Genomic DNA, 23,154 nt, shown 5'->3' on the forward strand with positions numbered 1-23,154 from the left:
TTTGACGTACTTTTTAACACAATTTTTAACGCAATTACAGTTTTCCTTCAAAAGGAAAAACCCGCACTTTCCACTTCTGACACCAATTTGTGGGGTTCGCTACCCTCTTTAGTCCACTATGTTCAAAATAAATACGCTCTTTTAGTTTAAAAATTCATTAATTTAATTAAAACACTTCTTATTAATCGTTAGCGGTTTTTTACATATTAGTTTAAACACTTCTTTAGTTATAATTAAATTAATTCTTTAATTATAAAATATTACTTCTTAACTTTTTAATTGAAACACTTCTTATTAACACTCTTCAATAATACAACGTTAATTCTTTTCTTTGCCGCGCACGTCCGTTTGTTCGGTTTAGTGACCGGTGACTTTTAACTTCCGCGCACGTCCGGTCGGTTTGGTGACTCGTATCTGATTCCAACTCTTTTTGCTCATCGCAGTCGGAGCAACCCACGCTATATCGTTTCTATGTTGTCCCTTTTCCTATTTTTCCTTTTCTGCCAGGGATGCCATCCCACATATATATATATATGTTCAGGTGTGTTGTTAGTTTTGTTCCCGCGTTGATAATTGTTGTTTGTATGTTTTATGTTGGTTTAGTTTCGCGCCCGTTTTCTTTTATTATATTTTTTTTGTGTTTATCGCGACCGTTTTAAGTATTTGCTTTAATTTTTCTAACCCGTTTGTTAGTACTTATATATATGTATGTATATATTTTTTTATTATGTAAATTTGCGCACTCCAATTTCACCTCACTTTACTTGTTTTTTAGCTCACTTCACTATGTACATATACATACATACATATGTGCTTGTGTGCTATTTTCCGCCAATTTTTTTTTTCTTTTTGCACTTTTGTTCACTTTAATTATTGATTTATATATATATATATTTTTTTTTTTGGCACTACCGGTACCTTGGTTTTGCCACCAACGGCTTTTAGTTTTCACTGACACCACCGTTGTTTTATGGTTTTGCTTTACAAATTTTTTTTTTTTTTGGTTTTTTTTTTCTTCCACTAACGGCCTTTTTTGTTCACTTTGCCACAACCAAATTTTTTTTTTTCCAAACAAATTTTTTCACATTTTATATTTTATATTTTATTTTGTTTTTTGTTTTTTTTTTTCTTGCCACAAATGGTTTGTTTTCCTGTTTTTGTTCACTTAGTCACCTCCTTTTTTTTGTTTTTTCTTCACAAAAATTTTATTTTTATTTGTTTTATTAATTAGTATCACCACTTGTGCCGTCCGTTACGGCTCGAAGGACCATGATTTCTTTAGTTAGTTATGAAGCACTTTAAGCGGCGCTTACCTTACACGGGAATAAATGCGTTCAAAAAGGCGAGTAACTCTGCGGGAAAACGTGGCGATGCTTGCGCGTTCGTAGCGATCATGCGAAAGAGGCTGGTGCCTTGTCCGTCCGTCCCTTTTGTTCCTTTTTTTTTTGGTATGTTGAAATCGTGATGTTGTAGTATTTGTGAGCGTGTGATGTGGAATGTAATGATGATGTAGTGTGTAATTAAGATATGGTGGTGAATGACGATGTGGTGTATGTAATGTGTGTGGTGTGGGAGTGTAATATTGTGAGGGGGGTCGGTGACTCATTTAGCCATCCCGGCCACAATCGCCCATCCCGGCCCCACTAGGCAATCCGGCTCGAAGGACCATGATTTCTTTAGTTAGTTATGAAGCACTTTAAGCGGCACTTACTTTACACGGGAATAAATGCGTTCAAAAAGGCGGAACGAAAAAAGGCGAGTAACTCTGCGGGAAAACGTGGCGATGCTTACGCGTTCGTAGAGATCATGCGAAAGAGGCTGGTGCCTTGTCCGTCCGTCCCTTTTGTTCCTTTTTTTTTCAATAAAATTGTATAACTACAAAATTTTTTGCACTAAATTTTTGGGTCGTTAAAAAATAAAATAAATAGTCATTTTGTTGCCAGATCTCTCTGCCGTTTCTAAAACCTCCACATCAGTGACTATAGTGTTTTCTGTTTCAGCAGGTTCCTGCATGCTAGCCGTTCGGTTCTCTAGGGGCTGTGCGGGGAATTACCAGCTTTAAGCATCACCCCATGGGTTTTCGTCGATTTTGCACAGAGTTTACTTTTTTTAATTGCTTTTTTAAGATCGCTTCGTTTGCTTTTAAAGTATGCGCGTAATTGCGTTTGTTCCGTGAGTCCCCGACTCTTTTCGCACCTCCTTCTCACTTTGTGGCATTCCTTCCTTAATATGTTGATCTCCTCACTCCATCAGTAAACAGGCTTTCTATGGGCGCCATTTTTTTTCCTACTCATAAAAGCGTCGCATGTTTCACTAATGTGCCTCATCAGGATCTCCGCTAGCCGATCTATGTTTTCCTGAAATGTTAGATTACCATCTAACAGGAGCTTAAAGTGTTCGACGTCAAGGGTTTCTATTTTCCACCCTCTCTTTTGTACCGTCTTAGCGGGCATACTCCTTCGGTTGTTCGCTGAGTGTTCGATTTCAAACATAATTGCTTAATGGTCACTATATATGTAAAGGGCGCACACCTGCCAATTTGTTGTCCGCGTCAGAGAGCTGGTAGCGAAGGTTATATCGATAACGGAACCCCGGCCGTTCTTCTCGAAGGTGTTCTGGTTACCGATGTTCAGTAACACAATGTCTAGCGACAAGAATGCCTTTAGGAGGGCATCTCCACGCCTATTTGTACAGATGCTACCCCACTCCATCGCCCATGCATTGAAATCGACTGCGACCCCATTCCTCGTAGTTGAGGACCAGCTCGTCCAGAATTTTATTAAAATCACTCTGCGATATGCTTGGTGGTACGTAACAACTGTAAAAATTGATTCCAGAGATTTTCGGTCGAGTGTAGGATTTCCCTAGTAGCGGTTCGTCTTGAAACATTTTCCCTCCACATGCCTATATGGCAGCTTTGTTCGTATTGTCAGAGATCCATGACGCTTGTATTTTTATACTGTTCACTTAGTATAGCTATGTCAACCTTTTCCTCATCTACCGTCTGCTTAAGAAGCTCTTGTGCAGCCTCACAGTGATTGAGGTTGAGTTGTATGACTCTCATTTTTTGGTGATTTTACATGCTTCTTGATACAACGGACACCTTTTACCACCAATTTGGTGGTCGGTATTTTCCCTGCCTTTTTTTTACATGCACTACACTACGGGTTCTTTTCGCATGACTTCGCAAAGTGTCCAGTTTCTCCACACTTGGCACAGCACTGGCTCCTATCATCGGGATTGTGGCATGTTTTCGCCAGATGGCCGTACTCAAGACATCTAAAACATCTCCTGAGACTTTTCTTCGCTCTTATTCTGCACACTACCCAATCTATTTTGATGTTGTGTGCACCCTGAAGTATTCTTGGCTCCAACGCGGGTAGGCTTACCACTGTAGTTTAGGTTCCTAAGTAGGCTGGCCTGATGCTCTTAATCGAATTTTCATCAAAATTACTCAATTCATTTATTTGTAGTCGTATAGCCTCGGCAATGTTCTCTTTAGTCGTGATTTCGTCAAGGTCTCGTATTTCTAGCATGACCTCGTGAGTTAAGGCTTTTATCTGCGCCTTTTCGCCTAGTACTCTGCTTATTTCGGTCTTGAAGGTGCCTCTGCTTTTCATTTGTGCCTCTTTCAACTCGAGCCGTCTTTCTGATCTTTGTTACGTTTTCCCCTAGTTTCTGCAGGGTATCATTTTTCCTCACAGTCCTTAGAATGTCGCTATATGACATGTCACCTGTTTTTTTTAATGACTATTGCATTAGGTCGAGGAGGCGGCCTATGTGGTGCCTTCTTTTGTGGCTTACGTTTGACTGCGATCCAACCACCTTGTTTTCCCATTTTTTATCATTGACTTTGATGAGATTATCACACTTTGCTTCTTTGTTTAGGGGAACTTCAGATCTGTTCAGTCATTCCCTATGGTTGGTTTTAGTCTTTTTCGGTGGTGTTCTTCGCTTTGGTTAAACTTCGTCGCGAGGCCTCTTTGGCGTATTCTCTCCAGCTGTTGGTATGACAAGAAAACTTCGTCGTGCTTCCTTATTGGCAGTGTGCTCTTCCTGAGCACTTACATGTAATTCCGCTATCACACCGAGAAGATCTCTCATGGTGTTGTTAATTGACCGCTGGGGTGGGCGCATTGCCTCAATCAGCATTCCCTAGTTCAGCCCTACAGTCTCCACTAGGTTGTATCGCATTTGCCAGGGGAGTGGTCTCGCCCAACGCTGGTGGTGATGGAATCCCTCTTATAGGTTTGATGCCCTCTTAAACGGATCTGCTTCCGCATAAGTCGTACTTCGGGAGAGTTTTGCACTATATTACTACCATCGCTCAGGCTTCCAGTGCTGCTGCCTCCTATAATTCCAAAAAATGTTGCTGCTGTTGTTATTAGTGTTTTTGTTTCTCGTGTTATTCTCCATATGTTTTGTTTTACCAGCGCATCGTGTGCAGGGGGGCGGGCCGAAATAAACAGGAACGGGTGTACCCTCGGGGACACTGCCCCTACCCCAGTTCCATGAAGCCAGTCCTTCGCTTTACCAGTCCCGGAAAACACGGACGAACCGGCGCTCGCCCGGGTCAACGTAGGCTACAACTCCTGCGTCCAATGCACACTTCTTGGCCCGAAGGGACACATCGGCAGAGCATGCTCACATCACGCTCTCCATCCCGCTAGCAGAGAAATCGCTGTCAGAACTTTGAGGGACACCCAGTGCGCCGCGCTGTGTATCGGTCGATTTTTGATGACAGCCGCACCTAACATGGTGAAACAGACGCTGACCAGGAAGCCGCCCATTGTGAGTCAGACGTGCCTGGATTTTTATTGTTTGAGGGGGACACGTATTTCTATGGGGCGGTGTCGATTCGCCGCAGTCACAGAAGCTTCAACGGATCTGCTAGCTTTTATGCCGCATCCTCCACTTCTGCCGCTCATCGTCGGGGATTGCTTATTCGTTTAAACTTGTTTCGCAACTGACCTGCTACTACAGGCCGTTCGGCTATCCGCGACCTGCCGACCCACCCGGTAGCTTAGAGCCCATCGCGGACGAACAATGGCAAGTGTTAAGGGGGGAGCCTGCTTTAGAGGCTTCAAAAATCGATTTTTTTTAAGATTTTTTTGGAAGGGAAAGAATTATTTAATTCAAGCAAAATTTCTAGGCTTTATAGTTATATATTTGAACATCTTTAACAAATTTTTACGTGAACCGTCTTTAAAATCGCGCCGAAACATACGGGTACCAGGTTTGAAAATTGGACCGTAACAAAAAGGTCTATATCATCGTACCTTAATAATTAAAAAACTATTAGTGTTAGAAACAAAGATGTGGTGTGAATGTTTCGCTCATATTGTCAGCTCGCTGTTGTGACATTGAGTTCGTGTCGCGGTCGAGCGGGGCGGCGGGGGAGGCATACGCCGTTAACTGTTCGAAACCGGCGCTCTCGCTTATTTCTATTCAGTGTAGCTCGTGACTCCGACTTTATAGCGCGTGATTCTTTCGTGTGTTTGTCAAGTTTATTTACACCGATTGATTTATACAAAAATAAGTGTAATTTGGACAGTATTTATATTTAAAATAACCAGAAAGTGATAATAAATTTATAAACTTTTGCTATGTCGGCCTCAGCTCGTGCAATAGCCAGCCAGAAATATAAATTACGGCTATCGTTACAAAGAGGGGGCTATGGGCCACGCATAGGTACCCAAATGCGAGTACCTCGCGACTACCACTGGAATACCTATACTTATGGACGTAACGAATGAACAGACGATCGATATATCTATTGGATCTGCCACGGAACTGAGAGATGTCAATATCAGTAGAAGTGAAGCAATGTAAAATCATTGGCATTTAGCGGACAAACGCTTTAAAACGGTATTTGAAGCCAATCCGTTTGGTTTATCTTGCAGCGTTTGTGATCGTTTTTGGTTTCGAAAGAGACTTAAAGAAAGTGAAACATCGCAACATTTATTTCCTTCAAACAAAATTACCCGATGAAAATGTAACGGAATTTCGCTTATGCAGTACCTGTAGCAAATCGATAGATGCCAATAAAATCCCAACGCTGTCGTGCTCAAACGGTTTCCGTTATCCTCCAAAGCCGAGCGGACTGCTGCTGCTTGACCCGATCAGCATTCGATTGATTTCACCACGGTTACCATTTATGCAAATTCGTCGATTACGCTACGAAGGTAACTATGCTATAGTCGGCCATTGGTTGCCCATGCAGGAGATATTGAAAACGATAATATGTATATTGATGAACTCTGATTATATGGCGAGACTTGGATGAAATGCGCGAACACCGTGATAATCAATGATTTCGAACTAAGAGGAAGTAATAACACCGCACTTGAACATCGTACAGATTGTCCGTCTACCTCATCTGAATTGTCGGTGCGAGTTTCTGCAGCCGGAGGTTCTGCAATCTACAGAAACCTACAAATCTCCACGAACTGTAGCAAAATCATCATACGAGTAAATGCTAACAAGTCATGCGGAAATTCAGTCTTGAGAAAACATAATGTTGGTGACATATGCCTGATGGACTTAAATGGATGGATTAAAATACTTAAAACAGCGTCAATCTTACATACACGTTTCACGTTAAAACCAACGGCGGAGTGCCCCGGCACAGCCCACGCGATTTTTTTGGATACGAAATCTTTGATAATCTGCCTTTGGGATGCAAATGCCCGATGAATCGGAAACAAAAAATTCAAAGAGATTCATATTTTTTAATAATTTGTCTTCTAGTTAAACTAAGAAAATTTCAAAAAAAGTGTCAAATTTAATTTTTTTTTTTAAATTGATAAAAGTGGTTTTTGACCAAAAAAATTTAACTTTATTGTGATTAAAAATATGTTCAAACTTGACTTTTCGTAGTTTTTTTTAGTTTAAATAGAAGATAATTTTATGCCAAAGATAATATACTTTGACGTTTAGGGTTTGCTTTTCTATACTGCCCGCCAATTAAGAAAAATCGTAAAAATGGAAAACCAAGAAATCGCGCTTCAAAGTTTTCGGTTTTTAACCAAGCGCTTGTATATCTGCTAGCTGCTCGGCCACTATTTCCTTTCTAGCTTTGATAATATTTCGAATTTCCATCTATAACTTTGTGGACATATTCTTAGACATTTTTTAAAGAGATAAAAGCAAAAAAAAAATCGATTGTTTGAAGCTTCTAAAACAGCCTCCCCCCTAAATAAAGATTTCGTATCAGAATTTATTGATTTTTCAAAAAATGAATTGGCATTTTGCCAAACGAAAATTGATAAATATAAAAATAAAATTGAGAAAAATAAAAGTTGGAATAACTTATTAACGAAATATAAAGAAATAGATAAAGATGCTACAGAAATTTATTCCAAGAAATGTTCCGCTTGCCTTTCGCACATGTTTACTATGTGAAGAACGAACGCAAAATGGATTTGTGTGTCGTGTATGGGCGAAACGAATTCACACAGATCGGCCGCACATGTGTGTCGTGTATGGGCCCTTTTAGCCATTTATGCAGATGAAACTTTAGAAATGGAAGGACCCTTCCATTCTACTTCTCCTGTGTTCACAACGGGTGTCTTCGTCGGAGCACTGACATTCTCCTCGACTGAATTACCATTCTTTTTATCTCTGTTTTTGTAGTTCTTTTGCGACGATGCAACCACGGTAACTTGCATAATGAGAATCGCTGCAGTAACAACATTTAGCATGTTCTTTTTCAGATTTTCTGCATTCAAGAGTAGGATGTTTGCCTCCACATTTTACACACCTCGATGGCTTACCACAGAAGTTTTTTGTATGTCTAAAAGCTTGACAGTTTTTGCACTGTGGAATTAATTTAGATGCTTTAATAGGCTCAACTTTGACAACGGTACTAAGAATGGTTTTGATCTGGTGAATTTTCTTAATGTCTTCGGTACTATCAAATACTACTAAAAACATATCTAACGGTTCTTTAGTGTTCCATTTAAGCTTATTAATTGCATTTATTACATTAAAACCTTGAAATTTTTGATCATTTAAAATGGATTGTGTATCGTATGGGTGGTGTCAATTTTTTATCATTACCTTTTATATGTTTACTCTCGTAGCTAAACCAAGGTATATTTTCATTAGATAAGTATTTTGTTATTGTGCGATAATTATTTGCATCGCAGACATTGAGTTTGGTGGCGCGTTGCTCAAAAACTTTTTTAAAAAGTTCTTAATTAGATCTGTAATATTACGCTTTTTCATTGAGGGTGTTTTTTACGTGGCGGGTCCCAAACCCAGCGCACAACCCTATGCAGGGGATGTTTCGCCTTCTCAATTTAGCTCGCCTTCAAACGGATGTTCTTAGGCTACCCAGGGGATACTTGGTCAAAGACCGGAAGTCATGAGCTGCTCGAGTCATATGTAAAAGAATCGCTTCTGGCCACTCCCAAGTGAATGGCGATCAGAGAACTTTCCTAACTTGCGTGAACTTCTACACATGATTCCATCCTCCAACTAACTAACTCTTGCCAACAGGTGCTACTTAGGACTAAGTAGGCAATTGAGAAGCAAAGTCCTCTCTCGACAAACAAAAACCAAACTCTATAAATCACTCATAATTCCCGTCCTGCTATATGGTGCAGAAGCTTGGACGATGTCAACAACGGATGAGTCGACGTTGCGAGTTTTCGAGAGAAAAGTTCTGCGAAAGATTTATGGTCCCCTGCGCGTTGGCCACGGCGAATGTCGCATTCGATGGAACGATGAGCTGTACGAGATATACAACGACATTGACATAGTTCAGCGAATTAAAAGACAGCGGCTACGCTGGCTAGGTCATGTTGTCCGGATGGGCGAAAACACTCCAGCTCTGAAAGTATTCGACGCAGTACCCACCGGGGGAAGCAGAGGAAGAGGAAGACCTCCACTCCGTTGGAGGTACCAAGTGGAGAAGGACCTAGCTTCGCTTGGAATATCCAATTGGCGCCACATTGCGAAAAGAAGAAACGACTGGCGTGCGGTTGTTAACTCGGCTATAATCGCGTAAGCGGTGTCTACGCCAATTAAGAAGAAGAATATTATAATGTAATTTATTAAAATCCGTTATGTCCTTTATTATAATAGGAGGTGGGCAGTGGGTTTTAGTATCATTGTTGGCCACCTGCTCATTATTTTTGTTGTGGAGGCGAAGTAGTTCGTAGTAAATATTATTAAATGAATATGTACTTTAAATTACAACCATGTACCTCTTGCAACTCTGTTTTACTTTTCTATATTCTCTTTTGTTATCTTTTATAAACTGTAGAGACATGTTTATCCATATTGAATAAATTCAGTCGTTATTTAACCTTAAACCTTCTCGGACCATTAGGTTATGGGCGCAGATTCCCATGTGATCGCGAACGACTGGGCGATTAGAATAAAAGTGCAAGTGCAATTGAAAAATATAATTTGAGACTTCAGCATAAGGGCTGGTATAGTAAGAATCGAGTCGCTAAACGCGGAAAATTATGATTCTTGGAAGCTGCAAATGCGGGCAATTTTAATAAAAAAATGATTTGTGGGAATACGCTGATGGCACTAAATTGTGTTCTACAGACGAGACAAAATTCTCCGAGTGGAAAAATGCTGACCAGAAGGCATCAGCGGACATTACGTTGGCGATAGCGCCATCAGAACTAGGGCTGATTTCGGAGTGCAGAAGTGCACGTGATATTTGGATAAGGTTGGAATCGACATTATAATCAAAGGGGTCAGCCAGGAAAGCAACGTTACTTAAACGTGTAGCGTTGTCGCGTATGTCAGAAGACGAGAAAGTTCGAGAACACCTTAACGGGTTCTTCGATGCAGTAGCGAAGCTTAAAGAAATAGGCGTCGAAATTGGCCACGAGCTACTGGCAAGTTTGCCGGCGTCATACGAGACATTTATATGTGCAGTTGAAACGCGAGATGAACTACCGAAACCGGGCATTCTTCGTGTTAAAATTCTCGAAGAACACGAGTCGCGAAAGTCAAAAGAAGACAAAGTGGAAGACAATAACGTGCTATACATAAAGAAAAAGCAACGCCAATCGTATGTTGATCGTAATTCGTCAAATTCAAAGGAAACAAAAAAGTGCTATTGGTGCGGTAAACCGGGACATTTCGCGAGAAATTGTATTGACAAACAACAAGAACAAAATACGTGTATGAGTGAAGAAACAAACGAAAAGGCAAAAGTGGCTTTATATTCAGTAGAAAAAGCATTTGCCGTCCCTATTGGAAATATGAGGTGGTGTTTGGACAGTGGCTGCACATCTCATATGAGTGCGAATAAAAACATTTTTGCAAGTGTTAAACTAGTAAATGACGAATTAAGTTTGGCAAATAATTGCTCAATGAAGATAACTGGTGTTGGTAAAGTGTGCTCCACAGCAAACGTTCGCGGAAAACAAATTGACTTAGACTTAGAAAACGTTTTACATGTGGCCGATTTACGTACGAATTTGTTGTCTGTTGCTAAAATTACCGACAGGGGTTACGCAGTTAAATTATGAACAGAGATAATGGAGTGGTATTGTAAGCCGAACGAATTGGCAATTTGTATTATTTAAAAACTTCGAAAGATTTCGCAAATTTGGCAAATTACAAAAACAATATTGATTTGTGGCATTACAGAATGGGACACGTTAACGAACGCGATTTGAAATCAATGGCAAACGGTTCGGTATATGGTTTAAAATTTAAACAAACTGAAATACTCTCTGATTGTGAAATTTGTGCAAGTGAAAAGCAAGTGCGTTCAACTTTTCCTAGATCAGATGGAAACAGAGTTGGCGATCTGCTAGAGATTGCGCACAGTGACGTGTGTGGACCAATGAGGCGTGATTTCTACGTATCATCATCATTTAAGGTCGAAGGCGCTGAAGACTGCACCCCTGCATGCCGCTCAGCATGCATACAGAGCTGGCAGATCAACAAACACGGCTCTGTACCAGTTGACCTCCGGGATAGAGAGTTTACTGGAGAAAGGGGAAGTTATGCTATGCGCTTTTTTGGATATCGATGGAGCTTTTGACAACACTTCTCATAAAAGTGTAGCAATGGCACTGGAGGGTAGGAATGTGGCAGCACCGGTGCGTAGATGGATAGAGGCGGTACTGCGCACCAGGATTGCTGAGACCACAGCAGGGGGCACAAAGATTCGTCTCGGCACAACAAGAGGCTGTTCGCAGGGTGGTGTATTATCGCCCTTGTTATGGAGCCTTGTCGTGGACGACCTGTTAACACTGCTAACCGCCAACGGCATCCGCTGCCAAGGATATGCGGACGATATAGTGATTATAGCGAAAGGCAAGTTCGAGAACACTCTCTGTGACCTAGTGCAACGAGGTCTAAACCTGGCAAAGGAGTGGTGCAGAGGAGTTGAACTGAGTATCAACCCCTCGAAGACTACCATCGTCCCGCTCACGAGGCGAAGAAACCTCACACTTGGGGGTGGAGTGATTGAGATGACCAGCAAGGTAAAATATCTCGTTCTCACTCTGGATTCCACTTTGCGGTGGAAGCAGTATGTGGACCAAACCCTGGTCAAGGCGACAAAGGCTCTAATGGTGTGCAATCGGCTGGCAGGAAAATCCTGGGGTTGCAAGCCAAGGATTGTCAGGTAGTTGTATACCATGATTGTGCGACCGATGGTCACATATGGAGCGGTGTCCTGGGCCTCTGTGGCGGCACAGGCCTCGGTGGTGATGAAACTATCGAGGCTTCAGCGGCTAGCATGCGTCTGCATGACAGGCGCTATGCGAACCTGCCCAACAGCGGCGCTGGAAGTCCTGCTGGAACTCTCGCCGCTCCACATAGTGATCGACCAAGTAGCCAAGCATTCACTTCTGCAAATAACGGCAGATGGATGCGGTAAAGGAAAAATAATCTCGTCCCAGAAGATAGAGTTGATAAGTGCCAACAATCCAATTGCCCTCCTCCCGAAGGACGGGATTACAAAAACAATAAACTTCACGGGGAAGTTCAAGGTTACACTTGGCAGCAAGAGCGAGTGGAATGACTCCACCCTTGAGCTGATGCTGAGGGATAGTACACTGAAGTGGTACACTGACGGCTCGAAGACGTCGGAAGGTATTGGTGCAGGGATCGCGGGCCCACGCACAAGGTTATCCATAGCGATGGGCAGATTCCCCAGTATCTTCCAGGCCGAAGTCTTAGCCATAAGTCGGTGTATAGAGATAAATCTCCATCGCGGCTATCGTAATGAGCGAATAACCATACTCAGCGATAGCCAAGCGGCACTAAAAGCGATCTCCGCCTACGAGATCAAATCGCTGCTAGTGCAGGAGTGTAGAGAACGCCTAAACAGCCTAGCGGAATTGAATCAGGTGCACCTAATTGGGGACCTGGTCATAGAGGCATAGCCGGAAATGAACTGGCTGACGAGCTCGCCCGCTCTGCAGCCTCCATAAATATGGTAGGGCCCGAACCGTTCACTGGGGTGGGCCCCACACTATAAAGGAGCTGCTCCGTAAGGAAGAAAGAGAGGGCAGAGAAGGTCATTGGCAACGGGCACATGGTATGCGGCATGCCAAGTTGCTGATAGGGGGGTACAACCTCAAAAGGTTTAGATCGATAATCAACCTCCCAAGGATCAAACTCAGGCTCTTGGTCGCATTCTACACCGGCCACTGCAAGTTGAAAAGGCACCTGTTCAACCTAGGACTTGCCTCTTGCTCTAACTGCCGGTTCTGCGACAGGGAACCTGAAACCCCGGAGCACCTGCTAATCGACTGCATCGCAGTCTGCAGACGTAGGTCTAAGGCCCTTGGAATTACATTTCCGGATAGGGATCACATCGACTCACTAGCTCCCAGCAAAATACTAGAATTTATCGATTTTTTGGGGCTTGGTGAGTCCCTGTGAGTTAGGAGAGGGCACAATAGACCCAAGGTCGCAGTGCATACCTCGATTAATTCTATTCTATTCTATTGGGCCTTATCGAATGCAATCAAGAAAAAGAAGAATAAGCTCTCTACTTCGAGAGGAGGTGTTGTGGAGGCGAAGTAGTTCGTAGTAAATATTATTAAATGAGTACGCTTTGCGTTTTTTTGAAGAGCGCTTCTTTTTGAGTATCCACTCAGTTTTTTTAGCTTGCATCTTCATCGGTTTCGTATATTTGATCTGAATTCATGCTAGAAGATTTTGCATCAACACTCACATCCTTGCTTTTACTACATTTTAGTTTTTTGGTTTCTCTTTTTAATTCTATGTTATCTTTATGCAACTGATTGCATATCGCTCCAAAGTTCTAAGCCTCTCATTTATAAGTGAGTTAGTTTTTGAAGTTATACTTCTTATACGAGTTCGGAAAAGGTTCCGTTAAATGCAAGTTGCAGAACCTTGTCTGCGAAGATGTTCGAGCAGCAAGCGAAGCGGTAACAATCGGCGATCGTTTGTTCGTTTCTGTTGGCACAGCTCGACTTTTCTACCAGCAACACAATGTTGGCATGTTTATGATATTGTTTTTTTTGTAGAACAATGTTTCAAATTTTGGTTGGTGACATATTCACATGTGTGCGCATATGTATGTTTGTATGATTGTGCATTATTGAAGTTATACTTCTTTTTCTTTTCTTTCGTTTGTCTTTGATTTTTGCGAATTCTCAACTATTTTGTGTGACTTTTGGTTGAAATACTCTGCGCTGGCCTTTGAAAAATTAAGACTATACTTGACAGGATCATTTCTGTAGTCAGTCCACAGAACTTAAAAGTATAGAGAAGGTGCAGGTTCGACTGCGAACATTTGATAGATTCACATTAGGGAATTCATCGCATTTGTTAACATTGTAGGTCGGAATTCGCCTCGTAATTTTAACATTTTTTACAATTCTCTCACATATTCTAACCGAGAATATGAAGAGACAGAAAAATATGTATCTACGGCATATGATGACAAGGCATACTATATGCCGAAGCATAGAATATGAAGAGACCGAAATACACTCCCAACGAAGAACTTCGTTTTGCTTTTCGTTTATATTTTATTCCATTTTGACAGCGAAAAATGTGTACAAAATACACCTCTCACACAGAGACCATAAACACATTTTTGAAGTTATACTTCTTATACGAGTTCGGAAAAGGTTGCGATAGATTCATATTGCGCAACCTTGTCTGCGAAGATGTTCGAGTAGCAAGGGAAGCGGATCGTTTCTTTCGGCACAGCTCGGCTTTTCTACCAGCAACACAATGTAGTCTGCTTATGCTATTGTTGTTTTTGTAGAACAATGTTTAACTTTTTGGTTTGTGACATATTCACATGTGTGCGCGTGTATGTTTGTATGCTTGTGCATTATATCTTTCGTTTGTGTTTCATTTCTGCGAATTCTCAACTATGTTGTGTGACTTTTGTTTGAAATACTCTGCGTTGGCCGTTGAAAAGTTAAGACTATACTTCACTGGATTATTTCTGTAGTCAGTCTTCATTTCCTTTCTTTGCAAATCGACCCGCGATGACGAGGTATGTCGTTTTATCCGACAGCGTGGGGTTTATGGACTTCATTTCTAATTTTATCTTGTGGCATATTAGAAATGATGTTTCTTCCATGATCGCTTGGTTACAACGGATAAAACGACTTCTGAGTGGTGATTTTAATGAATAAATTCCAAGGTTTTGTACAAATAATTATATATGCAGTCAATAAGTACAATATATATATATATAATAAGTACAGTACGCATATGTATGTTTGTATACTTGCGCAATATTTTTCTTTTTTTTCTGTTTCATTTATGCGAATTCTCAACTATTTTGTGTGACTTTTTGAAATTGCAACGCCAATAATGAATACAAGAAATTGACTAAACACCATGTTATAAGATATACAAATTATAATATGACAACCCAATTCGAAGAGTACAAAAGAGAGATAGTTACGCTGCATATTCCCTCCCGCAACGAAGAGACAGAACTACTTTCCGAGTCTAAATTCCTTCAATTAGACTTTGCTTTATAAAATGTGCATAATAAATTTATAAAATGTGAATTTAAGTTTTCTAGTTTTCTTTCATACAAAATGATATGCATTTCTGAATATCACTAAGAAGTATAACTTCTTCCGCGCGTAGGGACTCCACGCACCTTTTTTTTTCTAATTCTCTTATTTTAGTTACTCGAAATGAGCAGAGACTGCTTCTCGGCGGCACCTCATGAATAGGTTGTTCAAATATCATTGAACATGCATACTTATCAACAAAGCCGAAATACAATTAAAAATAAATATCTATTTTCAAACATACATACATATGTATGTATGTACATAAACAACCACACGTATTTAAATGCAATGTGCATCTAATAATATTAAAAATGCATGGGACAAAAATCATAAATTCAAAGAAGAGATAACATTAAACACACACACATATGTATTAAATTGTACTCTTGAAATAACCCCATGTCAAGCGACAATAAACAATATGCTGCAATACATAAAAACATACACACATACACATATTTTTAGTTATTTAAGATAGTTTTAAAATTTGTATATAAGCAAGAAAAATACGAAATAAAATGAATAAGCTCTCCCTAAATAAAAGTCTTGCATTGCCCCCCACCAGAGGTAAGGATTGTAAGAAACTATATTGAGGTATTAACAAGGTATTAGAAACCTCTCGTCTTTATTTGACCAGTATGGCAGTGCTAAGTGCAATTGGAGATTGTTACAACAGAACAGGGCCCGAATCGCGGCATTCGTAAACGAGTCAAATTGTTCGAAATTTCCAGTTTTCGGATTGCGGCACTCGTTATCGAGTACACTCGTTCGAAATTTGACATTCTGTCATTCGATAACGAGTTGTAATTCAAACGAACGTAACGAAATGTCATTCGATTGATAATTTGCAATCGTTAATTCAAAAGTTTTCAAACGTCGTGAGTCTACTCAGAAAAAATCAAATAAAATGTAAGTTAACGTTTATGTTATTGACTATTTTATGAATAGAATCATTTTTTTAGGACAAATGTTAATAAAATCAACATGAGACAAAAAAATTTAATGGTCGAATACATCCTTCGGCATCAAGACTTGGCCAAAAATATGCTGCCGAATTGTGGTCAGGGCAAAGCTGCTGCCAATAAATTGTGGGACTCCTTGGCGGTTCTGCTTAATGCGGCCGGTCCACCAATGAAGGATGCTAAGTCTTGGCGGAAAGTACGTAGATCTCCATCCATTTCCTCTTTTGATAAGTGTCTTAACAAATTTACTAATCCAAATGTTATTTTCTATATACATATACACTTAGGTATTTGCTGATCAAAAGCACAACGTCAAAAAGAAGTTGTCTTTCAACAAAGCGTCGAAGCAGCGAACTGGTGGTGGTCCTTACGAAGAAAAGTACCTAACAACAGCAGAGGAGCAACTGCTTCAGGCTACCGGCATGGACGTTGCGGTAGAAGGCCTGGGAGAAGTAAGAACTTTTGGCAACTCCACCCCTGAAAAAGAGCCTGTCGAAAAGCTTATGGCAGAGTTTTTATACAGTGGCGAAGACGACGTTCCACCGAAACCCTCAACTAGTCGCAGCGCTACGAAGAGGAGCAAACAGGATGCTGCCGATGAAAAGCTGGCCCTCATTAAAGAAAACATGATCGCGTTTGAAAGCTACCAGCAGAGTATAGGCGCAAAACTAGACAAGCTTATAGCTTTGAAGGAGAGGTCGATGGAAATGAAAAAGGAAGCTCACAAAGCTTATATGGAAGTCAAAGCAATAGAGCTGCAAATTAACCGAATACAATTAGAAGCCTTAAAAGAAAATAAATAAATATACAAACAAATAATAATAAACGTACATACACTTGTTTTATTCAAATTGTATTTTCTAGCGCCAACATTATATGGTTTCGAATTTTGTGTCCAATTTTGGTTAAATGAGTTTCGTTTCCTATATCCACTTCTGTGTTAATAGCTTCACTTGCATAATGTCTGCAATACGACGCATCTTTGAAATGTATGCAAATGTTATGCAACGCTGCACATACGTTCCCGAATTGTGCCATTTTTTCAGGTTGGTAACGGCTTCTCTTGTCATTGCTTAGAATTTTCCAACGGCCCTTTAGGATACCAATAGTTCTTTCAACCACACAGCGAGCTTTAGAATGAGCCTCATTGAACCGAGCTTGAGTAGACCCTTCTCAGGGTTCCTGAATGGTGTTAAACACCACGGCTCCAAGGGATAACCCGAATCTCCTATTGATTTACGTAAAATGTATTTTAAATTTAGGTACATATATGCATACCAGTACAATAAGAAATTATATTACCTAAAAGCCAAACATTTTTGAAGTTATTTTGGTTAAATTGCTCCTCCAAAAACTTTCGTTGTGCCGAATGCTTCCACACAAAGGAATCGTGTGCGGCTCCACCATACTTTGAGTCAATGGCCAAAATGCGGTATTCATGGTCACATATCTGTAATTAAATTAAAGTTTATAAGTATACGTATGTGTATGTGAATACATTTTATATGCAACCTACTATCATTGAGTTGAGGCTATGGTATCCTTTCCTGTTGAAAAACATGTGCTCATCTACTGTTGGTTTTTGCAGCCCAAAGTGCGTGCCATCAATACATCCAATAACTGCATGCATAAACACATATTTAAATATGCTAAGTATGCTTCAGCTTTAAAAGCGCTACATTTTACTCAAAATAAAAGCGCTAATCTTACCTCCAGAAATTTTGTATTTTTCAACAAACGATTTCGTGCATTCCGAAAGATTGTCGGGCACGAATTTAATAAATTGAGGGCACAACTTTGTTTCCATTTCGCTGACTACATTTTTTTATTATTTTGCAAATAGTGCTTTGACATATTCCCATCAAAAAGTCATTTCCTACCAAGTGCTGGTAGCCCCCACTGGCCAAAAGGGACAAAGTCGCTCCCAGTTGAATCATTGGTGCCACTGCGGTTGACAAATGCCCTTCAAATTTGAGTTCAGCCAATACGTAGTTAAATGCACTTTTAGAGAGTCTGAACCGTTTCTTGAAGCGTGTACACAATTCTAATTACTTACGCTGCCAAGGGATTGCTTTTGTCTCGCATTTAGAGAGTCTGAACCGTTTCTTGAAGCGTGTACACAATTCTAATTACTTACGCTGCCAAGGGATTGCTTTTGTCTCGCATTCGGTTCCTTATGACTTGCTGCACGTTTTCTTCCTCAGATTCCGAAGACGAATATAAAAAAATTATTGGATGCATCACTTTTGAGAAAAACAATAGTATTTCACCTTTATAAATAAAAAATATAGCACGGCTTCAACAACTTTCTTTGTTTTGATTTCTTTTGTTTTAATTTCTTTTGTTTTGATTTCACAATTTGACACTTCGTAAATGCCATTTGTAGAAAGGCCAGGCTTCGTATCGAGTGCGGCGATCCGGCTACTCGAAACGTCACGAAATTTGTTTCGATACAATAGCTGCTCGATCACGAATGCCGCGATTCGGGCTCAGATTTGTTATTGTTAAAAAAAATTTCGATTTGGTTAGAATGATTTTTATCAATTGCTACCACTAATCCAAGGAAATTTGTGTAAAACGTAATGACAGCATCAATGCCTCCTACGGCGCACACACCCACGATTTACCACAGATTGGATTATTTGCAAATTGTCGCAATTGCGGAGTACACTTGGATGTTGACCGCACTTAATGCTAGATAACTGGTAGTTTTGATACCGCAATGAAAATGCCGTCGACATATGTGTAAATGGGATGTGTTGCCTCTTCGAAATTTTCAAAGAAAAGAAAACTGCGCTGTCAAACTGCTGAAGTGACAGGTATTGCTTTCAATATATGGCATACTAATTACTATTTATATATTGCTTTCTATAAGCAATAGTGAGTCTCAACTGGCAATAGGCACGGCAAAACAGTTACTATAAAAGTGGCCATACACTACACACAAGTACGATCGGTGTGTGTGCGCATGCGATTTACACGTGTATGGGCTTGTTTGCATATCGATCCATGCTCGCGAAAATGGATTTTTTTGGATTTTGGAGGGGGGAATCTTCGAAAGATACCGTCATTTTTCCGGACGGTATGCACGATTCGTATTGGTCACTTAAACGGAGACCAGTACGCCTACGTACTAAACCCTTAACTCAATTGTCTTTGCTTGTTTATTTGCCCCACGGAACTGCCGTTAAGCATTACATCGTGAGGCCAAGCTTAGCCATTCGGCTCATCATTCACGCCATTCCGGCCTACTCCTCAGTCATCCTCCTTCTAATTTCATTGCGTTGCCACTCATTCCTTCTTAGCTCTTTCAGAACTATAGCACATCATGCTCTCACACTATCCCACACTTGTTTCGAGTCTATCATAAATCGTACTATGTTATCCGGTGTCACTCGTTCCGTTGTCAGTTTCTCTAGATCAGCTCTTCTCCCCGTCGTAGCTGAATCCCATCGTTTTTGCCACTCATTGAGGCTTGTTACCCTCTCATCCTTCCGTTCTTCAGCCGTTAGTCGCCTGCCAAGTCTCGTAGATCTTTCGTATACTCGTTTGAGTTCCATGGCCATTAACTCTGGTGGCATGATGCCCGCTAATATTCCAACCGCTTCGTAGGATACCGTACGAAATGCACATGTCACCCTAATGGCACTAAGCCGCATTGCTACCTTCGCTTTCTTAGCATACGTTTTTTGCTTTAATTCTGGTCCCCATATGGGAGCCGCATACATCAGAATTGATTGGCTCACCTTGGCCAATAGCGCACGCCTATTTTGGCTTGGTCCACCAATGTTGGCCATTATTCTCGCTAGTGCGGCCGTGGCACGTGCTGCTTTCTCACATGCCTTTTCAATGTGCGTCTTGTAGTTGAGTCTATTGTCTATCAGTACTCCTAGATACTTCAGCGACTTCTGTGTCATGATACTATGACCGTCTATGTTTAGTTTGATGTCTTCGGGTTTTTTTCTACTTGTGATCAGCACAGCTTCGGTTTTTTGTGCAGCGAGTTGGAGGTTTGTTGCCGTGAGCCAGTCTTTAATCGTCATCGCCGCATGATTGCAGAGGTTTTCAAGTTGGCCAAGTTCTTTTGCCACTACGGTAATAGCAATATCATCCGCATACCTGATGATCTGCACCTGTTTCGGGAGTGGGAGACGCAACACCCCGTCATACAGTACGTTCCACAACAATGGGCCAAGCACAGAACCTTGCGGAACTCCGCCCGTTACCACATACTTCTTTTGCCCGTCATCCGTATCGTACAGCTACAGCCGGTCCGAGAGGTAGCTGAATACAATCTTAATCAAGTATGCCGGTGTTTCGCAACGTTCTAGTGCTCTGATAATATGGGGCCAGTATGCCGAGTTAAACGTGTTTTTGACGTCCAAGGTGACTACTGCGCAGTATTCCTTTGTGCCATACAGCCATCTGGTACCCTCTATTGCCTTGTTGGCTATGTCCGTAAGCTTTTTGATCGCATCAGTGGTTGATCTCTGCTTGCGGAATCCATACTGGTTGTCGGACAAACCTTTCTTATCTTGTTTTTCTAAATGCAGCTCTATTCGTGCACAGATTATCCTCTCCAGAATCTTGCCAGTCGTATCCAGCATGCAGAGTGGTCGATATGAGCTGGGCTCTCCGGCTGGTTTATTAGGCTTCTGCAACAAGACCAGCCTCTGCTTTTTCCAAGATTTTGGGAATACTCCTTTTTGTAAACACAGCGTGAACAGTTCCGTGAAAGGTCTCGTATTCTGCTGAATGGCAATCTTTAGGGCTTTATTTGGAACACCATCTACGCCTGGTGCTTTGGCATTACCAAATCTCGCTGCCGTTTCTAAAACCTCCACATGAGTGACTGTGGTATTTTCTTTTTCAGCAGGTTCCTGTATGTTAACCGTTCAATTCTCCAGGGGCTGCGCGGGGAATAGAGTCTCCAAAACTCTTTTCAGTAGCGCTGGGCACGTTGGTGCTTGCCCTTTGCCACCTCTTATTTTTGCCATTACCAGCTTGTACGCATCACCCCATGGGTTTTCGTCGATTTTGCGCAGAGTTCTTTAAAGCAGCAGGATTTACTCTTTTTAATAGCTTTTTTAAGATCGCTTCGTTTGATTTTAAAGTATGCGCGTAGTTGCGTTTGTTCCGTGAGTCCCCGACTCCTTTGACACCTCCTTCTCGCTTTGTGGCATTCCTTCCTTAATTTGTCGATCTCCTCACTCCACCAGTAAACAGGCTTTCTATGGGCGCCATTTTTTTTCCTACACATAGAAGCGTCGCATGCTTTACTAATGTGCCTCATTAGGATCTCCGCTTGCCGATCTATGTTTTCCTGAAATGTTAGGTTACCGTCTAACAGGAGCTTAAAAAGTTCTACGTCAAGAGTTTCTATTTTCCACCCTTTCCTTTGTACCGTCTTATCGGGCATACTCCTTCGGTTGATCGCTGAGTGTTCAATTTCGAACATAATTGCATAATAGTCACTATGTGTGTAAAGGTCGCACACCTGCCAATTTGTTGTCCGCGCCAGTGAGCTGCTAGCGAAGGTATATCAATAACGGAGCCCCGGCCGTTTTTCTCGAAGGTGTTCTGATTTCCGGTGTTCAGCAACACAATGTCAAGCGACGAGAATGCTTTTAGTAGGGCATCTCCATTTGTACAGATGCTACCCCACTCCATCGCCCAAGCATTGAAATCGACTGCGACCACATTCCTCGTAGTTGATGAAATTTCTGTAACCAGCTCGTCCAGGATTTTATCAAACTCACTCTGCGATATGCTTGGTGGTACGTAACAACTGTAAAAATTGATTCCAGAGATTTTCGGTCGAGTGTAGGATTTCCCTAATAGCGGTTCGTCTTGAAACATTTTCCCTCCACATGCCCATATGGCAGCTTTGTTCGTATTGTCAGAGATCCATGACGCTTATATTTTTATACTGTTCACTTAGTATAGCTATGTCAACCTTTTCCTCATCTACCGTCTGCTTAAGAAGCTCTTGTGCAGCCTCACAGTGATTGAGGTTGAGTTGCATGACTCTCATTTTTTGGTGATTTTACATGCTTCTTGATACAACCGACACCTTTTACCACCAATTTGGTGGTCGGTATTTTCCCTGCCTTATTTTTATACATGCACAACACTACGGGATCTTTTCGCATGACTTCGCAAAGTGTCCAGTTTCTCCACACTTGACACAGCACTGGCTCCTATCATCGGGATTGTGGCATGTTTTCGCCAGATGGCCGTACTCAAGACATCTAAAACATCTCCTGAGACTTTTCTTCGCTCTTATTCTGCACACTACCCAACCTATTTTGATTTTGTTTGCACCCTGAAGTATTCTTGGCTCCAACGCGGGTAGGCTTACCACTGTAGTTTGGGTTCCTAAGTACGCTGGCCTGATGCTCTTAATCGAATTTTCATCAAAATTACTCAATTCATTTATTTGTAGTCGTATAGCCTCGGCAATGTTCTCTTTAGTCGTGATTTCGTCAAGGTCTCGTATTTCTAGCATGATCTCGTGAGTTAAGGCTTTTATCTGCGTCTTTTCTCTTAGTACTCTGCTTATTTCGGTCTTGAAGGTGCCTGTGCTTTTCATTTGTGCTTCTTTCAACTTTCCGTCTTTCTGATCTTTGTTACATTTTCCCCTAGTTTCTGCAGGGTATCATTTTTCCTCACAGTCCTTAGAATGTCGCTATATGACATGTCACCTGTTTTTTTAATGACTATTGCATTAGGTCGAGGAGGCGGCTTATGTGGTGCCTTCTTTTGTGTCTTACGCTTGACTGCGATCCAACCATCTTGCTTTCCCATTTCTTTATCATTGTCTTTGATGGGATTATCACGCTTTCCTTCTTTGTTTAGGGGAACTTCAGGTTTACTCGGCCATTCCCTATGGGTGGTTTTGTTCTTCTTCGGTGGTGTTCTTCGCTTTGGTTGAACTTCGTCGCGTGGCCTCTTTGGCGTATTCTCTCCAGCTGTTGGTATGACGAGAAAGCTTCGTCGTGCTTCCTTATTGGTGATGTACTCTTCCTGAGCACTTGCATGTAATTTTGCAATCACACCGAGAAGATCTCTCATGGTGTTGTTGATAGACCGCTGCGGTGGATGCATTGTTGCAATCAGCTTCTTGATCGCATTCCCTAGTTCAGCCATACAATCTCCATGAGGTTGTATCGCCTTTACCA

The 23,154-nt window shown here is 41.3% G+C and overlaps 1 protein-coding gene and 2 pseudogenes across 1 annotated transcript; all 3 read left to right on the forward strand.

The window, feature by feature from the left end:
* The first annotated feature begins 13,607 nt into the window (after positions 1-13,607).
* On the forward strand, positions 13,608-17,198 carry LOC125779930 (uncharacterized). Its single transcript, XM_049461131.1, has 2 exons — positions 13,608-16,169; positions 16,261-17,198. The coding sequence occupies exons 1-2, from the start codon at positions 15,996-15,998 to the stop codon at positions 16,774-16,776; spliced, it is 690 nt and encodes a 229-aa protein (XP_049317088.1). The 5' UTR covers positions 13,608-15,995; the 3' UTR covers positions 16,777-17,198.
* Positions 13,673-13,755, forward strand: LOC125779934 (small nucleolar RNA U3; annotated as a pseudogene).
* LOC125779933 (small nucleolar RNA U3) lies at positions 14,398-14,600 on the forward strand (annotated as a pseudogene).
* Positions 17,199-23,154: the final 5,956 nt, after the last annotated feature.

This window comes from Bactrocera dorsalis, unplaced genomic scaffold (assembly GCF_023373825.1).
Source record: "Bactrocera dorsalis isolate Fly_Bdor unplaced genomic scaffold, ASM2337382v1 BdCtg008, whole genome shotgun sequence".
Classification (NCBI taxonomy): Eukaryota; Metazoa; Arthropoda; class Insecta; order Diptera; family Tephritidae; genus Bactrocera; species Bactrocera dorsalis.